At 51.8% G+C, this 17,298-nt stretch overlaps 3 protein-coding genes across 3 annotated transcripts in view; 1 reads left to right on the top strand and 2 right to left on the bottom strand.

Moving 5' to 3' along the window:
• Positions 1-17,298, top strand: part of MDGA2 (MAM domain containing glycosylphosphatidylinositol anchor 2) — a 367,028-nt gene that overhangs the window by 221,513 nt on the left and 128,217 nt on the right. The window lies entirely within an intron of this gene.
• Positions 5,103-7,103, bottom strand: LOC149917967 (inositol 1,4,5-trisphosphate receptor-interacting protein-like 1). The gene is made up of 2 exons (XM_090141913.1): positions 7,000-7,103; positions 5,103-6,767 (listed from the first exon to the last, which is right to left on the bottom strand). Exon 2 carries the CDS (start codon positions 6,762-6,764, stop codon positions 5,103-5,105), a length of 1,662 nt encoding a protein of 553 aa, XP_089998039.1. The 5' UTR covers positions 6,765-6,767; positions 7,000-7,103.
• Positions 12,475-14,475, bottom strand: LOC149917966 (inositol 1,4,5-trisphosphate receptor-interacting protein-like 1). Its single transcript, XM_090141914.1, has 2 exons — positions 14,372-14,475; positions 12,475-14,139 (listed from the first exon to the last, which is right to left on the bottom strand). Exon 2 carries the CDS (start codon positions 14,134-14,136, stop codon positions 12,475-12,477), a length of 1,662 nt encoding a protein of 553 aa, XP_089998040.1. The 5' UTR covers positions 14,137-14,139; positions 14,372-14,475.

Raw genomic sequence — 17,298 nt, 5'->3', positions numbered from 1 at the left:
AGAGCAAAGCTGAAGGTTGGTGACAGCTGTGTCAACATCTAGCACCTGACATCACGCAGCCCTTTGCTGACTGCTCCCTCAGCCTCCGGTGGTCTGAAGGTGCTCTGAGCCAAAGGCTGGCTGGCTCGAGCCGGGCTGCTAGAAGGGGCTCTGACAGTGGATATTAGGGGACCCATGTGTGCCGCGGCCTCTTCAGCTGCATGGGCTCTGGCTCCTTTGGGTGAGGCCTTGCTGTAGAGAAAAGATGTAGGAGCAACTGCCGCTGCCCACTGAGCAGCGTCTACTCCATGTTACAGAATCACACGTGCACGAGGCAGGAATATTTCTCGAAGGCTAACTGAGAAAGGCTGGGCTGTGAGCCTGTGAGCACTGAACCAAGGCCGCCCGGTAGGCATAGAGTGCTCTGGCAGGTAAGGAGATGGCCCTGTAGGACAGGAGCACGGTGGCGGCCGTCAGACCAGCTGTGCTTCACCTGCGTGCCTTGCTGCCTGCAGCACAAGGCTCCCGGCCATGGGTGTAAAGCCTACAGCAAGGCAGGGCCAGAGGCACCTCCCCGAAGGCAGGGGAGATCCTGGGTCGTTGGGGCTGGAAGTCGTTTGTACCTCAGGAGATCCCGTAGACCAAAGCCCCTGCTATAGCAGGTTCCCTAGTGTAGGATTAAAGAAAAAGAAAGGTACTCCAGGAGGGTTTTGAGTAACTCCAGAGAAGATACTCTCTCTCCTTCTCTGTTTCTGGTAACAAGGATATTAATAAATATTAATAACGGACAGAAGCTGTGTGACCCAGTGAAGCAGAACTTATTCTTTCCTGGACGCTTCCTTCGCATTCCGATTTCTGCATCCAGAGCTCCAGGCTGGTGCCTTTCAGTGCCACGCAGTGCAACAACAAGGGAGGCAACTGGGAAGCCAGTCATCATGATAACACTGGGGCACTTCTGACCTCCTCCTCTCCAGATCCACCTCTCAGGCATGCTGAACTTGACTCTGTGCTTACCTCAGGTCACTGTGCTTAGCAAAGGCCTTTACCAAAACGGAGTGTTGGAAATGTCCAGGAAGCAGCTCCTCAACCTATTTGTATCCTGTTCCCGTTCTGCGATTCGCTCAGCTCCCACATGTGAGGCATTCCTGTTGCTGCTCAGAGAATCACTGATGTGGGTTCCTCTGTAGGCAATACAGTCACAGCCCCTTGCATTATCATCTATCCAGTGCACCCTCAATAATTTTGCAGGTGGCAGCAAGTTGTTAGGAAGTGTTGATCTGCTTGAGGGTGGACAGGCCCTACAGAGGGACCAGGACAGGCCAGTCGATGGGCTGAGGCCAATGGGATGAGGTTCAACAAGACCAAGTGCCGGAGTCACCACCCTCTGAAAAATCTTGCCTGCTTGGAAGAGGCAGAACACAGCAAAGACCCTTTTCTCCTTTCTTCTTGCAATCCGAGATGTATTTTTTTATTGAGGAATCCACCTTTGCTGGATTAGGACTTTTCTTGAAGGCATTCTCTAAACTGCATAAAGGATGAGCCAATGTCTAAATCCATACTGCTAGGACAGAAAAAGCAGCAGTGCTAAATAAACATGGGCATATATTTCCAGTAGACACTTCAGCCCTCTGAGCTGCCCTTGGTGTCCACGGCCACGGCACTGCCACAGTTTGGAGGCATGTGTCCAGACAGAGCTCCTGGGGACACCCTTTATAAAGCAGGCAGAGCCCTCTGGGTCCTTCTCAAAATGAAATTGGGGTGACGTCCCATGGACGCTCTACTCCTCGTGTGGCACCCCACGTTATATTCCAAAAATGTCCCTGGAAACTCATTTGGACAAGAAAAGAGCAGTGAAAATTTGATACCCCAGGATAGATGTAGGGGCAGAAATGAAATTATTGGAGCTGTATTTTGTTAGCACTGGCATTCAGATGTTGTTGTGCAGGGCAGGTCTGTAAGTGACTGCTGTCCTTCCCCAAGCTGGCCTTTGGGCCAACGCTTCTAAGACCTTCTAAGACCTTCTCACGTTGCTTGTCTTCTGCCCAGTCAAATGATTTCTGTGTGAGCAGGTTTTTGCATCTGCCCTCCCTTCTTTGTGCAATCACAAGGCAGTTAATTAAGCTATCTAAAGGTTTAAAGTAGGTACAGTAAGTTGACTTTCACCCCTGGAGGTGTTCAAGGCCAGGCTGGATGGGACCCTGGGCAGCCTGGTCTAGTATTAGATATGGAGGTTGGTGGCCCTGTCTGTGGTGGGGGCTTGGAGCTTCATGATCCTTGACGTCCCTTCCAACCCAAGCCATTCTGTGATCATATGATTCTATTATTCTATGACTCATCAGGATTTCCAAGATCCAGACTAGACTATGACTAGAATACTCAGCAGAATACTCAGTGCATAAACATAATAAAGCATATACATGCTGACTCTGAGCAATCTGTTTTGGTTTCGTACGTCTTCTCCTGTAGAGAAAAATACAGTGATACCTTCTGCCATCTGACCTTTGGTGGGTTGGTGGCTTTTGGAGGCAAAGGTTGTCTGAGACAGTTTTGTTTAAAAGCCAGGAGTGGGCAAAAATCAGCAGTAGCTCTCAGTTATGCGAGCCTCTGCCAGTTCCAAAGGATAACAATATGTGTTTTTAAACTCGGTGCTACTTCAGTGTAACTAACACTTTTGTTTCTTGAGTGATAACACTCTGCTTTGGGAAACGGGTTTAAGCACTAAGAGTATTCCCTTGTTTTTCAAGCCAATTGTAGGATAAATAAGGTGATGCTTGTTGTTTCAGGTATAGCGTATAGCCAATGTATTATTCTTCACAAGCAGGAACAGAATTGACCTTTATTTGCAGCAGGCTCTAGCTGGTGCTGCAAGAGACATGCAGATGCCTTAGCAGAGGGCCGAGTCCCTTCCAGACTCTGCTTGTGCCACAGCAGCACCTGCCGGGAGACGAAGGCTGGCACAGCTGGTGGCACCTGTCAAGCAGGTGGCACCCAACACAGCTGGCAGCTCCTGGCACAGCTGGTTGCAGCTGCAGAGCTGGTGGCACCTGGCACAGCTGGGAGCACTCTGCTCAACCATGCTCACCTGGGAGCACCTCTACTCCTCCCAGGCCCTTCTAACACATCCTTTCTCCTGCTCCCACACCTTGCTTGGGCACCCCTGCTGGCTCAGCTGCCTACCCCCTGCTCCTCAGTCCTATGTTGTCTATAGGGAACAAAATGTCAAATGATTATCTTCTCCTCAAGCCTGTAGCTCTCACTTCCATCTGTGGGTATTGCATTGATTTAAGTTTCTGTTAAGGCTTTTTCTTAGCAATAATGCTTGTGGAAACAAATCCTGTGTCATCAGGCTGCCTGTCCATGTCAGTTGGCAGGCCAGAACTGTGCATCGTTGCAGCTTTCGGACTGCTGATAATTCAAGCCAAATTTGACAGCAGAATAAAGATACGAGAGGTAATTAAGTAGCTGCAAGTTTGTGAAAATATATAGATAGGTCTGGTAATGGAAAATATACCAAACCCCTTCATGACTGAAGGTTCAAGGAGCACATCAACACGCCACACAGTGACTTGGAGATACAGCACTGGGGGGAAGAGGGCACCCACAGAACTCACCCACAGGCACTGTGAGCCACAGTCACAGAGCAAAGCTGCAACCACACTCCAGGCAGCTCTGCCCCTGTCCTGGACACTTTGGATGATTCTTCACTCAATATTCCTCCATTTTCTGTCCTACTAAACTGGCTTTTCTTGACTCACAAGTTTCACCTTTGTTCTGATTCTCTCCCAATTCCACAGAGGGAACAGTGAGTAGAGAGCAGTGCGTTGTGGAGCTGCCTGCTGGGATAAAACCCTACACCAAAATCATAGTGCAGCAGAGCGGCAGTTTGTTGCCTTCCTATTCCTCCCAAAGAACTAAAATGGAGGGAACAAAGCAGGGGAGGTTTCCTCTGAACTCATATGCCTTCCCCAGCTGATAGAGGTTCTGGTAAAGCAAGATAGAATTCGGCCTTCCTAGAAGGACACAGGAGGCTGTTTGAACATCACAGAGCATCTTCTGAAATTGAAGGACCAAGCACAGATCTCACTGGCCCAGGGGATGGTGGACTCCCCCGTCATGGCAGTATTCTGAAGCCGTCTCACCACGGCACTGTGCAGCTGACACTTGGCATTTGTGCAGAGGCCAGAGCTCCCGGAACAAAAGGGATGCGGCTCTCTGAGAGGCCGGGCGGTCCCTGCCCAGCTGGTACCAGGAGTCTCTGTTAGAAGCTCTGTGCAGAGACCTGTTCAGCTGCACGGGGTCCGGCTCCTCACGGTGTGGTAGCAGGGAACGGCTGCCGTGTGCGGTGCTCCCGGCAAGCAGAGCTGTGCGCACGAAGGCTGTCTTGCTCCAATTTATAGGAGGGAGATTTAGGAGGTTCTTTTAATATATGCACACCCGATGGCGAGATCAAGACACAACAGGTCAAATGTTAGCCCGACCAGTTTATTATGAATCCTAGTTGTTTAGGGAGATGGAATGGGAAGTCGGGCGATGGAAGAGAGATTGGAAATAAAAGCAAGGAGTCTTTGTATAAAGCAGGTGAGAATTAGTCACCACTGGGTTTCCAGTGTAACTCGTAGTTCAGATGTTGATCTTCAGTATCAGAGATGGGTCGTCGGAGGTTGTTGTTCGGGTGACGACGACGACCACAGCAACGGCTTTTTCCAATGACAGTCCAAACTGATTTGTAGGTCCAAAGTGGTCGAGTCAGCTGTCTTTGGAATGACAGCTTCTTGTTTCCTGGACCATAGCAGGAACTCCTTTTGTTCCCATCTTCCGGGCCTTGCCAGCAGATAAGAAGGAGCAGGGAAGTGCCCTCTTGCATCTTGCCTTCACAGGATACGGCTGTACTATCCCCAAATCTCCTGTGCCGAGTTGGAGTCATTTGGTCACCGGCCAGATCTTCCACCGGTAAACTCTGTCCAAAGAAATCCTTTCAAATGTCAACTGTCCACAAACTGATGCTGACTGCCACACGGCAACACCCACCTCCGGCCTCCTCCTCTAGATAGATCAGAGTCTCATCGCTCACAGAATGTGAGCTTAGAGCCAAGAAAAGAGGAGAGTTCAGACAGAGGCCTCTCTCAGCGTCCAAACAGCAGCATTCTCACGAGGCGATCTCTCAGCATCCTGCAGTCACGCACTGCCCTGGACTGGGCGTCCGGGTTCTTCCGCAGGTGCCGGAAGAGGTTGAGTGGGGTGGCTGTTCGGACGGTGTACGGCAGGATAACCTCGTCGGGCATCATCTTATTGCCAATGAAGAAGTGGACCAGGCGTTTCTCCTTCAGGCAGAACTTCAGGTATCGCGAGATACTCTCCAGCCGACTCAGGAAATTCCTCGTCTGCCAGTTCCCCAACGGGACGATGTTCACGAGGTGGAAGACCAGAGTCTTGATGACATAGGTGGAAAAGCCCAGGCCCACCAGGATGCGGGCGAAGAGCCTCAGGCAGTGCAGGAGGCAGTTGTTCTGTCCGGCATTCTTGGCCAAGTACTGGAGGTACTTCTTTTCCGCCACAGCAAAGCTCAGCAGCCATGTTGTGCTGGGCGTAAAGCCGGCCTCTGAGTTCTGGCTGCTCAGGAAGATGTCCGAGTTGACTAGTTGCACCCCGAACAGCAGCTCAACAAGGATTTTTTCCCCGCTGGAGGTGTTTGTCAGCTGGAACTTACAGGAGCGGCGGGAGGGCAGCAGCTTGAGGCTGTAGGCGTGTGCCTGAATGGTGGCCCTCCACATTGTTGCCACCTGTGCCTTGAACCAGCTGACAGTTTTCTCCACATTCAGGTAGGAGCCCGTGCAGTGCGTTATTAGGAGGCTGGGGTCCTGCTTTTGGACCAGCTCTTGCACAGGGTGGTGGAGGAAGCACAGCACGTCCCCCAGGTCCTGCTCCCTCTGGCACATGCACTGCACTTCCACACGGATGCGGGGGTTCCTTGCCAGCTCTTCCTCTTCATCAAGCAGCTCCAGGTGGAAGACGTGCGCGCGGGGGGCCTCCAAGGGCACGAGCAGGCGGTACACAGTGTCCTCCTCTCGGAGACTCCAGCCTTCAAAGGCGCTGCCCACCCCAATGGCAGACTGCAGGACTGGATAGAAACTGTTTGACCAGACATATTTGAAGACCAGCAGGAGGTCGCTTATCATGTCCTCCACCACGTCACACCTGGAGACCCTTCGTTGCGCCTTTAGAAGAGCACGCTCTGCAATATATTTGGTCCAGGGAAAATTGTAGATGTCTTCGTCCTCCTCTACCGCCTGTCCCACCAGTCCCACTCGTTTCTTCTGTTCCTCCTGTTTCGCCTGTTCCACCTGTTTCGCCTGTTCCACCTGATCCTTCCATTTCACTCGTTTCTTCGGTTTCTCCTGTTTCACCCGTACCACCTTTTTCTTCTGTTCCACCTGTCCCACCTGTTTCTGTGCCCCCGCTGCCTTCTTCTCACTGCTGGAGCTGTCATCTTCACTGCTGTTGTCGTCGGGCTGGTTCATTTTTCGGGACTGCCACATGTTCCAAAAGAGCAAGAAAAACAGTCCCATACAGAACCAGACCCTCCAGTACTTCAGCAGAGTAAAGAGCAGAGCTGGCACGCCCACCCATCTCTGCTGCACATTCCTTTGCTCTGTCGCGTGCTGCGGTTGTGTCATCTGCTCTCGCAGACTGACCTTCTGCTGCACGCCCTCGAGCATGACCGCATCGTCTCTGATGCTGACGCTTAGCGCCTTCACCAACAAGACGAGAACAAGCACCAAAACCATGATCTGCAAGAGATGGGAGAGAGGGGCTCAGTGGGGCTGGGAGGGAGCAGGGCCAGGAGCCGCGTGGCCCCGTGCTCAGGGAGGAGCAGTGGGTATGAGGGAGCTGGGTGGCAGCAGGGAGCGAGGCCAGCGCTGGCAGGGATGGTTCCAAGCGCTGCCCGTGGCACTCCCACAGGGGCCGGCGTTTGCACCACGTCCCTCGTCCAGCCCGACCTTCCCCTGCTGCTGCACTCACCAATGGCTCAGGTCAAACTGCAGCAGCGCTGCCAGACAAGCCCTAAAGCCTAAACCCCTGCATTGTGACACTATGCATTCCTGCTGATGTCACAATTGGGCAGCCTGACCCCACCCTTCGGCCTGACCCCCCCAGCTGCCCTGGGAGGCCACAGCCACGGCTCATGGAGATACCCTTTAGAAAGCAGGCAGGAGCTCCCCAGGCCTTTCTCAAAAAGAAAACTGGGTGACATGGTGCTCCTCATGTGGCACCCCTGTTTACGTTCCAAATACGCAGTCCCTTGAAATTCATTTGGAGTCCTTTGACTCCTCAGGCAATGTAAGAATTTTCAAAGTGTGCACAAAACTCATTTTAGTGCTGATATGCCACAGAGAGAGCAAAGCTGAAGGTTGGTGACAGCTGTGTCAACATCTAGCACCTGACATCACGCAGCCCTTTGCTGACTGCTCCCTCAGCCTCCGGTGGTCTGAAGGTGCTCTGAGCCAAAGGCTGGCTGGCTCGAGCCGGGCTGCTAGAAGGGGCTCTGACAGTGGATATTAGGGGACCCATGTGTGCCGCGGCCTCTTCAGCTGCATGGGCTCTGGCTCCTTTGGGTGAGGCCTTGCTGTAGAGAAAAGATGTAGGAGCAACTGCCGCTGCCCACTGAGCAGCGTCTACTCCATGTTACAGAATCACACGTGCACGAGGCAGGAATATTTCTCGAAGGCTAACTGAGAAAGGCTGGGCTGTGAGCCTGTGAGCACTGAACCAAGGCCGCCCGGTAGGCATAGAGTGCTCTGGCAGGTAAGGAGATGGCCCTGTAGGACAGGAGCACGGTGGCGGCCGTCAGACCAGCTGTGCTTCACCTGCGTGCCTTGCTGCCTGCAGCACAAGGCTCCCGGCCATGGGTGTAAAGCCTACAGCAAGGCAGGGCCAGAGGCACCTCCCCGAAGGCAGGGGAGATCCTGGGTCGTTGGGGCTGGAAGTCGTTTGTACCTCAGGAGATCCCGTAGACCAAAGCCCCTGCTATAGCAGGTTCCCTAGTGTAGGATTAAAGAAAAAGAAAGGTACTCCAGGAGGGTTTTGAGTAACTCCAGAGAAGATACTCTCTCTCCTTCTCTGTTTCTGGTAACAAGGATATTAATAAATATTAATAACGGACAGAAGCTGTGTGACCCAGTGAAGCAGAACTTATTCTTTCCTGGACGCTTCCTTCGCATTCCGATTTCTGCATCCAGAGCTCCAGGCTGGTGCCTTTCAGTGCCACGCAGTGCAACAACAAGGGAGGCAACTGGGAAGCCAGTCATCATGATAACACTGGGGCACTTCTGACCTCCTCCTCTCCAGATCCACCTCTCAGGCATGCTGAACTTGACTCTGTGCTTACCTCAGGTCACTGTGCTTAGCAAAGGCCTTTACCAAAACGGAGTGTTGGAAATGTCCAGGAAGCAGCTCCTCAACCTATTTGTATCCTGTTCCCGTTCTGCGATTCGCTCAGCTCCCACATGTGAGGCATTCCTGTTGCTGCTCAGAGAATCACTGATGTGGGTTCCTCTGTAGGCAATACAGTCACAGCCCCTTGCATTATCATCTATCCAGTGCACCCTCAATAATTTTGCAGGTGGCAGCAAGTTGTTAGGAAGTGTTGATCTGCTTGAGGGTGGACAGGCCCTACAGAGGGACCAGGACAGGCCAGTCGATGGGCTGAGGCCAATGGGATGAGGTTCAACAAGACCAAGTGCCGGAGTCACCACCCTCTGAAAAATCTTGCCTGCTTGGAAGAGGCAGAACACAGCAAAGACCCTTTTCTCCTTTCTTCTTGCAATCCGAGATGTATTTTTTTATTGAGGAATCCACCTTTGCTGGATTAGGACTTTTCTTGAAGGCATTCTCTAAACTGCATAAAGGATGAGCCAATGTCTAAATCCATACTGCTAGGACAGAAAAAGCAGCAGTGCTAAATAAACATGGGCATATATTTCCAGTAGACACTTCAGCCCTCTGAGCTGCCCTTGGTGTCCACGGCCACGGCACTGCCACAGTTTGGAGGCATGTGTCCAGACAGAGCTCCTGGGGACAGCCTTTATAAAGCAGGCAGAGCCCTCTGGGTCCTTCTCAAAATGAAATTGGGGTGACGTCCCATGGACGCTCTACTCCTCGTGTGGCACCCCACGTTATATTCCAAAAATGTCCCTGGAAACTCATTTGGACAAGAAAAGAGCAGTGAAAATTTGATACCCCAGGATAGATGTAGGGGCAGAAATGAAATTATTGGAGCTGTATTTTGTTAGCACTGGCATTCAGATGTTGTTGTGCAGGGCAGGTCTGTAAGTGACTGCTGTCCTTCCCCAAGCTGGCCTTTGGGCCAACGCTTCTAAGACCTTCTAAGACTTTCTCACGTTGCTTGTCTTCTGCCCAGTCAAATGATTTCTGTGTGAGCAGGTTTTTGCATCTGCCCTCCCTTCTTTGTGCAATTACAAGGCAGTTAATTAAGCTATCTAAAGGTTTAAAGTAGGTACAGTAAGTTGACTTTCACCCCTGGAGGTGTTCAAGGCCAGGCTGGATGGGACCCTGGGCAGCCTGGTCTAGTATTAGATATGGAGGTTGGTGGCCCTGTCTGTGGTGGGGGCTTGGAGCTTCATGATCCTTGACGTCCCTTCCAACCCAAGCCATTCTGTGATCATATGATTCTATTATTCTATGACTCATCAGGATTTCCAAGATCCAGACTAGACTATGACTAGAATACTCAGCAGAATACTCAGTGCATAAACATAATAAAGCATATACATGCTGACTCTGAGCAATCTGTTTTGGTTTCGTACGTCTTCTCCTGTAGAGAAAAATACAGTGATACCTTCTGCCATCTGACCTTTGGTGGGTTGGTGGCTTTTGGAGGCAAAGGTTGTCTGAGACAGTTTTGTTTAAAAGCCAGGAGTGGGCAAAAATCAGCAGTAGCTCTCAGTTATGCGAGCCTCTGCCAGTTCCAAAGGATAACAATATGTGTTTTTAAACTCGGTGCTACTTCAGTGTAACTAACACTTTTGTTTCTTGAGTGATAACACTCTGCTTTGGGAAACGGGTTTAAGCACTAAGAGTATTCCCTTGTTTTTCAAGCCAATTGTAGGATAAATAAGGTGATGCTTGTTGTTTCAGGTATAGCGTATAGCCAATGTATTATTCTTCACAAGCAGGAACAGAATTGACCTTTATTTGCAGCAGGCTCTAGCTGGTGCTGCAAGAGACATGCAGATGCCTTAGCAGAGGGCCGAGTCCCTTCCAGACTCTGCTTGTGCCACAGCAGCACCTGCCGGGAGACGAAGGCTGGCACAGCTGGTGGCACCTGTCAAGCAGGTGGCACCCAACACAGCTGGCAGCTCCTGGCACAGCTGGTTGCAGCTGCAGAGCTGGTGGCACCTGGCACAGCTGGGAGCACTCTGCTCAACCATGCTCACCTGGGAGCACCTCTACTCCTCCCAGGCCCTTCTAACACATCCTTTCTCCTGCTCCCACACCTTGCTTGGGCACCCCTGCTGGCTCAGCTGCCTACCCCCTGCTCCTCAGTCCTATGTTGTCTATAGGGAACAAAATGTCAAATGATTATCTTCTCCTCAAGCCTGTAGCTCTCACTTCCATCTGTGGGTATTGCATTGATTTAAGTTTCTGTTAAGGCTTTTTCTTAGCTATAATGCTTGTGGAAACAAATCCTGTGTCATCAGGCTGCCTGTCCATGTCAGTTGGCAGGCCAGAACTGTGCATCGTTGCAGCTTTCGGACTGCTGATAATTCAAGCCAAATTTGACAGCAGAATAAAGATACGAGAGGTAATTAAGTAGCTGCAAGTTTGTGAAAATATATAGATAGGTCTGGTAATGGAAAATATACCAAACCCCTTCATGACTGAAGGTTCAAGGAGCACATCAACACGCCACACAGTGACTTGGAGATACAGCACTGGGGGGAAGAGGGCACCCACAGAACTCACCCACAGGCACTGTGAGCCACAGTCACAGAGCAAAGCTGCAACCACACTCCAGGCAGCTCTGCCCCTGTCCTGGACACTTTGGATGATTCTTCACTCAATATTCCTCCATTTTCTGTCCTACTAAACTGGCTTTTCTTGACTCACAAGTTTCACCTTTGTTCTGATTCTCTCCCAATTCCACAGAGGGAACAGTGAGTAGAGAGCAGTGCGTTGTGGAGCTGCCTGCTGGGATAAAACCCTACACCAAAATCATAGTGCAGCAGAGCGGCAGTTTGTTGCCTTCCTATTCCTCCCAAAGAACTAAAATGGAGGGAACAAAGCAGGGGAGGTTTCCTCTGAACTCATATGCCTTCCCCAGCTGATAGAGGTTCTGGTAAAGCAAGATAGAATTCGGCCTTCCTAGAAGGACACAGGAGGCTGTTTGAACATCACAGAGCATCTTCTGAAATTGAAGGACCAAGCACAGATCTCACTGGCCCAGGGGATGGTGGACTCCCCCGTCATGGCAGTATTCTGAAGCCGTCTCACCACGGCACTGTGCAGCTGACACTTGGCATTTGTGCAGAGGCCAGAGCTCCCGGAACAAAAGGGATGCGGCTCTCTGAGAGGCCGGGCGGTCCCTGCCCAGCTGGTACCAGGAGTCTCTGTTAGAAGCTCTGTGCAGAGACCTGTTCAGCTGCACGGGGTCCGGCTCCTCACGGTGTGGTAGCAGGGAACGGCTGCCGTGTGCGGTGCTCCCGGCAAGCAGAGCTGTGCGCACGAAGGCTGTCTTGCTCCAATTTATAGGAGGGAGATTTAGGAGGTTCTTTTAATATATGCACACCCGATGGCGAGATCAAGACACAACAGGTCAAATGTTAGCCCGACCAGTTTATTATGAATCCTAGTTGTTTAGGGAGATGGAATGGGAAGTCGGGCGATGGAAGAGAGATTGGAAATAAAAGCAAGGAGTCTTTGTATAAAGCAGGTGAGAATTAGTCACCACTGGGTTTCCAGTGTAACTCGTAGTTCAGATGTTGATCTTCAGTATCAGAGATGGGTCGTCGGAGGTTGTTGTTCGGGTGACGACGACGACCACAGCAACGGCTTTTTCCAATGACAGTACAAACTGATTTGTAGGTCCAAAGTGGTCGAGTCAGCTGTCTTTGGAATGACAGCTTCTTGTTTCCTGGACCATAGCAGGAACTCCTTTTGTTCCCATCTTCCGGGCCTTGCCAGCAGATAAGAAGGAGCAGGGAAGTGCCCTCTTGCATCTTGCCTTCACAGGATACGGCTGTACTATCCCCAAATCTCCTGTGCCGAGTTGGAGTCATTTGGTCACCGGCCAGATCTTCCACCGGTAAACTCTGTCCAAAGAAATCCTTTCAAATGTCAACTGTCCACAAACTGATGCTGACTGCCACACGGCAACACCCACCTCCGGCCTCCTCCTCTAGATAGATCAGAGTCTCATCGCTCACAGAATGTGAGCTTAGAGCCAAGAAAAGAGGAGAGTTCAGACAGAGGCCTCTCTCAGCGTCCAAACAGCAGCATTCTCACGAGGCGATCTCTCAGCATCCTGCAGTCACGCACTGCCCTGGACTGGGCGTCCGGGTTCTTCCGCAGGTGCCGGAAGAGGTTGAGTGGGGTGGCTGTTCGGACGGTGTACGGCAGGATAACCTCGTCGGGCATCATCTTATTGCCAATGAAGAAGTGGACCAGGTGTTTCTCCTTCAGGCAGAACTTCAGGTATCGCGAGATACTCTCCAGCCGACTCAGGAAATTCCTCGTCTGCCAGTTCCCCAACGGGACGATGTTCACGAGGTGGAAGACCAGAGTCTTGATGACATAGGTGGAAAAGCCCAGGCCCACCAGGATGCGGGCGAAGAGCCTCAGGCAGTGCAGGAGGCAGTTGTTCTGTCCGGCATTCTTGGCCAAGTACTGGAGGTACTTCTTTTCCGCCACAGCAAAGCTCAGCAGCCATGTTGTGCTGGGCGTAAAGCCGGCCTCTGAGTTCTGGCTGCTCAGGAAGATGTCCGAGTTGACTAGTTGCACCCCGAACAGCAGCTCAACAAGGATTTTTTCCCCACTGGAGGTGTTTGTCAGCTGGAACTTACAGGAGCGGTGGGAGGGCAGCAGCTTGAGGCTGTAGGCGTGTGCCTGAATGGTGGCCCTCCACATTGTTGCCACCTGTGCCTTGAACCAGCTGACAGTTTTCTCCACATTCAGGTAGGAGCCCGTGCAGTGCGTTATTAGGAGGCTGGGGTCCTGCTTTTGGACCAGCTCTTGCACAGGGTGGTGGAGGAAGCACAGCACGTCCCCCAGGTCCTGCTCCCTCTGGCACATGCACTGCACTTCCACACGGATGCGGGGGTTCCTTGCCAGCTCTTCCTCTTCATCAAGCAGCTCCAGGTGGAAGACGTGCGCGCAGGGGGCCTCCAAGGGCACGAGCAGGCGGTACACAGTGTCCTCCTCTCGGAGACTCCAGCCTTCAAAGGCGCTGCCCACCCCAATGGCAGACTGCAGGACTGGATAGAAACTGTTTGACCAGACATATTTGAAGACCAGCAGGAGGTCGCTTATCATGTCCTCCACCACGTCACACCTGGAGACCCTTCGTTGCGCCTTTAGAAGAGCACGCTCTGCAATATATTTGGTCCAGGGAAAATTGTAGATGTCTTCGTCCTCCTCTACCGCCTGTCCCACCAGTCCCACTCGTTTCTTCTGTTCCTCCTGTTTCGCCTGTTCCACCTGTTTCGCCTGTTCCACCTGATCCTTCCATTTCACTCGTTTCTTCGGTTTCTCCTGTTTCACCCGTACCACCTTTTTCTTCTGTTCCACCTGTCCCACCTGTTTCTGTGCCCCCGCTGCCTTCTTCTCACTGCTGGAGCTGTCATCTTCACTGCTGTTGTCGTCGGGCTGGTTCATTTTTCGGGACTGCCACATGTTCCAAAAGAGCAAGAAAAACAGTCCCATACAGAACCAGACCCTCCAGTACTTCAGCAGAGTAAAGAGCAGAGCTGGCACGCCCACCCATCTCTGCTGCACATTCCTTTGCTCTGTCGCGTGCTGCGGTTGTGTCATCTGCTCTCGCAGACTGACCTTCTGCTGCACGCCCTCGAGCATGACCGCATCGTCTCTGATGCTGACGCTTAGCGCCTTCACCAACAAGACGAGAACAAGCACCAAAACCATGATCTGCAAGAGATGGGAGAGAGGGGCTCAGTGGGGCTGGGAGGGAGCAGGGCCAGGAGCCGCGTGGCCCCGTGCTCAGGGAGGAGCAGTGGGTATGAGGGAGCTGGGTGGCAGCAGGGAGCGAGGCCAGCGCTGGCAGGGATGGTTCCAAGCGCTGCCCGTGGCACTCCCACAGGGGCCGGCGTTTGCACCACGTCCCTCGTCCAGCCCGACCTTCCCCTGCTGCTGCACTCACCAATGGCTCAGGTCAAACTGCAGCAGCGCTGCCAGACAAGCCCTAAAGCCTAAACCCCTGCATTGTGACACTATGCATTCCTGCTGATGTCACAATTGGGCAGCCTGACCCCACCCTTCGGCCTGACCCCCCCAGCTGCCCTGGGAGGCCACAGCCACGGCTCATGGAGATACCCTTTAGAAAGCAGGCAGGAGCTCCCCAGGCCTTTCTCAAAAAGAAAACTGGGTGACATGGTGCTCCTCATGTGGCACCCCTGTTTACGTTCCAAATACGCAGTCCCTTGAAATTCATTTGGAGTCCTTTGACTCCTCAGGCAATGTAAGAATTTTCAAAGTGTGCACAAAACTCATTTTAGTGCTGATATGCCACAGAGAGAGCAAAGCTGAAGGTTGGTGACAGCTGTGTCAACATCTAGCACCTGACATCACGCAGCCCTTTGCTGACTGCTCCCTCAGCCTCCGGTGGTCTGAAGGTGCTCTGAGCCAAAGGCTGGCTGGCTCGAGCCGGGCTGCTAGAAGGGGCTCTGACAGTGGATATTAGGGGACCCATGTGTGCCGCGGCCTCTTCAGCTGCATGGGCTCTGGCTCCTTTGGGTGAGGCCTTGCTGTAGAGAAAAGATGTAGGAGCAACTGCCGCTGCCCACTGAGCAGCGTCTACTCCATGTTACAGAATCACACGTGCACGAGGCAGGAATATTTCTCGAAGGCTAACTGAGAAAGGCTGGGCTGTGAGCCTGTGAGCACTGAACCAAGGCCGCCCGGTAGGCATAGAGTGCTCTGGCAGGTAAGGAGATGGCCCTGTAGGACAGGAGCACGGTGGCGGCCGTCAGACCAGCTGTGCTTCACCTGCGTGCCTTGCTGCCTGCAGCACAAGGCTCCCGGCCATGGGTGTAAAGCCTACAGCAAGGCAGGGCCAGAGGCACCTCCCCGAAGGCAGGGGAGATCCTGGGTCGTTGGGGCTGGAAGTCGTTTGTACCTCAGGAGATCCCGTAGACCAAAGCCCCTGCTATAGCAGGTTCCCTAGTGTAGGATTAAAGAAAAAGAAAGGTACTCCAGGAGGGTTTTGAGTAACTCCAGAGAAGATACTCTCTCTCCTTCTCTGTTTCTGGTAACAAGGATATTAATAAATATTAATAACGGACAGAAGCTGTGTGACCCAGTGAAGCAGAACTTATTCTTTCCTGGACGCTTCCTTCGCATTCCGATTTCTGCATCCAGAGCTCCAGGCTGGTGCCTTTCAGTGCCACGCAGTGCAACAACAAGGGAGGCAACTGGGAAGCCAGTCATCATGATAACACTGGGGCACTTCTGACCTCCTCCTCTCCAGATCCACCTCTCAGGCATGCTGAACTTGACACTGTGCTTACCTCAGGTCACTGTGCTTAGCAAAGGCCTTTACCAAAACGGAGTGTTGGAAATGTCCAGGAGGCAGCTCCTCAACCTATTTGTATCCTGTTCCCGTTCTGCGATTCGCTCAGCTCCCACATGTGAGGCATTCCTGTTGCTGCTCAGAGAATCACTGATGTGGGTTCCTCTGTAGGCAATACAGTCACAGCCCCTTGCATTATCATCTATCCAGTGCACCCTCAATAATTTTGCAGGTGGCAGCAAGTTGTTAGGAAGTGTTGATCTGCTTGAGGGTGGACAGGCCCTACAGAGGGACCAGGACAGGCCAGTCGATGGGCTGAGGCCAATGGGATGAGGTTCAACAAGACCAAGTGCCGGAGTCACCACCCTCTGAAAAATCTTGCCTGCTTGGAAGAGGCAGAACACAGCAAAGACCCTTTTCTCCTTTCTTCTTGCAATCCGAGATGTATTTTTTTATTGAGGAATCCACCTTTGCTGGATTAGGACTTTTCTTGAAGGCATTCTCTAAACTGCATAAAGGATGAGCCAATGTCTAAATCCATACTGCTAGGACAGAAAAAGCAGCAGTGCTAAATAAACATGGGCATATATTTCCAGTAGACACTTCAGCCCTCTGAGCTGCCCTTGGTGTCCACGGCCACGGCACTGCCACAGTTTGGAGGCATGTGTCCAGACAGAGCTCCTGGGGACAGCCTTTATAAAGCAGGCAGAGCCCTCTGGGTCCTTCTCAAAATGAAATTGGGGTGACGTCCCATGGACGCTCTACTCCTCGTGTGGCACCCCACGTTATATTCCAAAAATGTCCCTGGAAACTCATTTGGACAAGAAAAGAGCAGTGAAAATTTGATACCCCAGGATAGATGTAGGGGCAGAAATGAAATTATTGGAGCTGTATTTTGTTAGCACTGGCATTCAGATGTTGTTGTGCAGGGCAGGTCTGTAAGTGACTGCTGTCCTTCCCCAAGCTGGCCTTTGGGCCAACGCTTCTAAGACCTTCTAAGACCTTCTCACGTTGCTTGTCTTCTGCCCAGTCAAATGATTTCTGTGTGAGCAGGTTTTTGCATCTGCCCTCCCTTCTTTGTGCAATCACAAGGCAGTTAATTAAGCTATCTAAAGGTTTAAAGTAGGTACAGTAAGTTGACTTTCACCCCTGGAGGTGTTCAAGGCCAGGCTGGATGGGACCCTGGGCAGCCTGGTCTAGTATTAGATATGGAGGTTGGTGGCCCTGTCTGTGGTGGGGGCTTGGAGCTTCATGATCCTTGACGTCCCTTCCAACCCAAGCCATTCTGTGATCATATGATTCTATTATTCTATGACTCATCAGGATTTCCAAGATCCAGACTAGACTATGACTAGAATACTCAGCAGAATACTCAGTGCATAAACATAATAAAGCATATACATGCTGACTCTGAGCAATCTGTTTTGGTTTCGTACGTCTTCTCCTGTAGAGAAAAATACAGTGATACCTTCTGCCATCTGACCTTTGGTGGGTTGGTGGCTTTTGGAGGCAAAGGTTGTCTGAGACAGTTTTGTTTAAAAGCCAGGAGTGGGCAAAAA

The sequence above is a fragment of the Phasianus colchicus genome, chromosome 5 (assembly GCF_987193195.1).
Source record: "Phasianus colchicus chromosome 5, bPhaCol1.hap1.1, whole genome shotgun sequence".
Lineage (NCBI taxonomy): Eukaryota > Metazoa > Chordata > Aves > Galliformes > Phasianidae > Phasianus > Phasianus colchicus.
The sequence above is the reverse complement of the archived record's forward strand: the minus strand, read 5'-3'. Positions and strand labels throughout refer to the sequence as shown.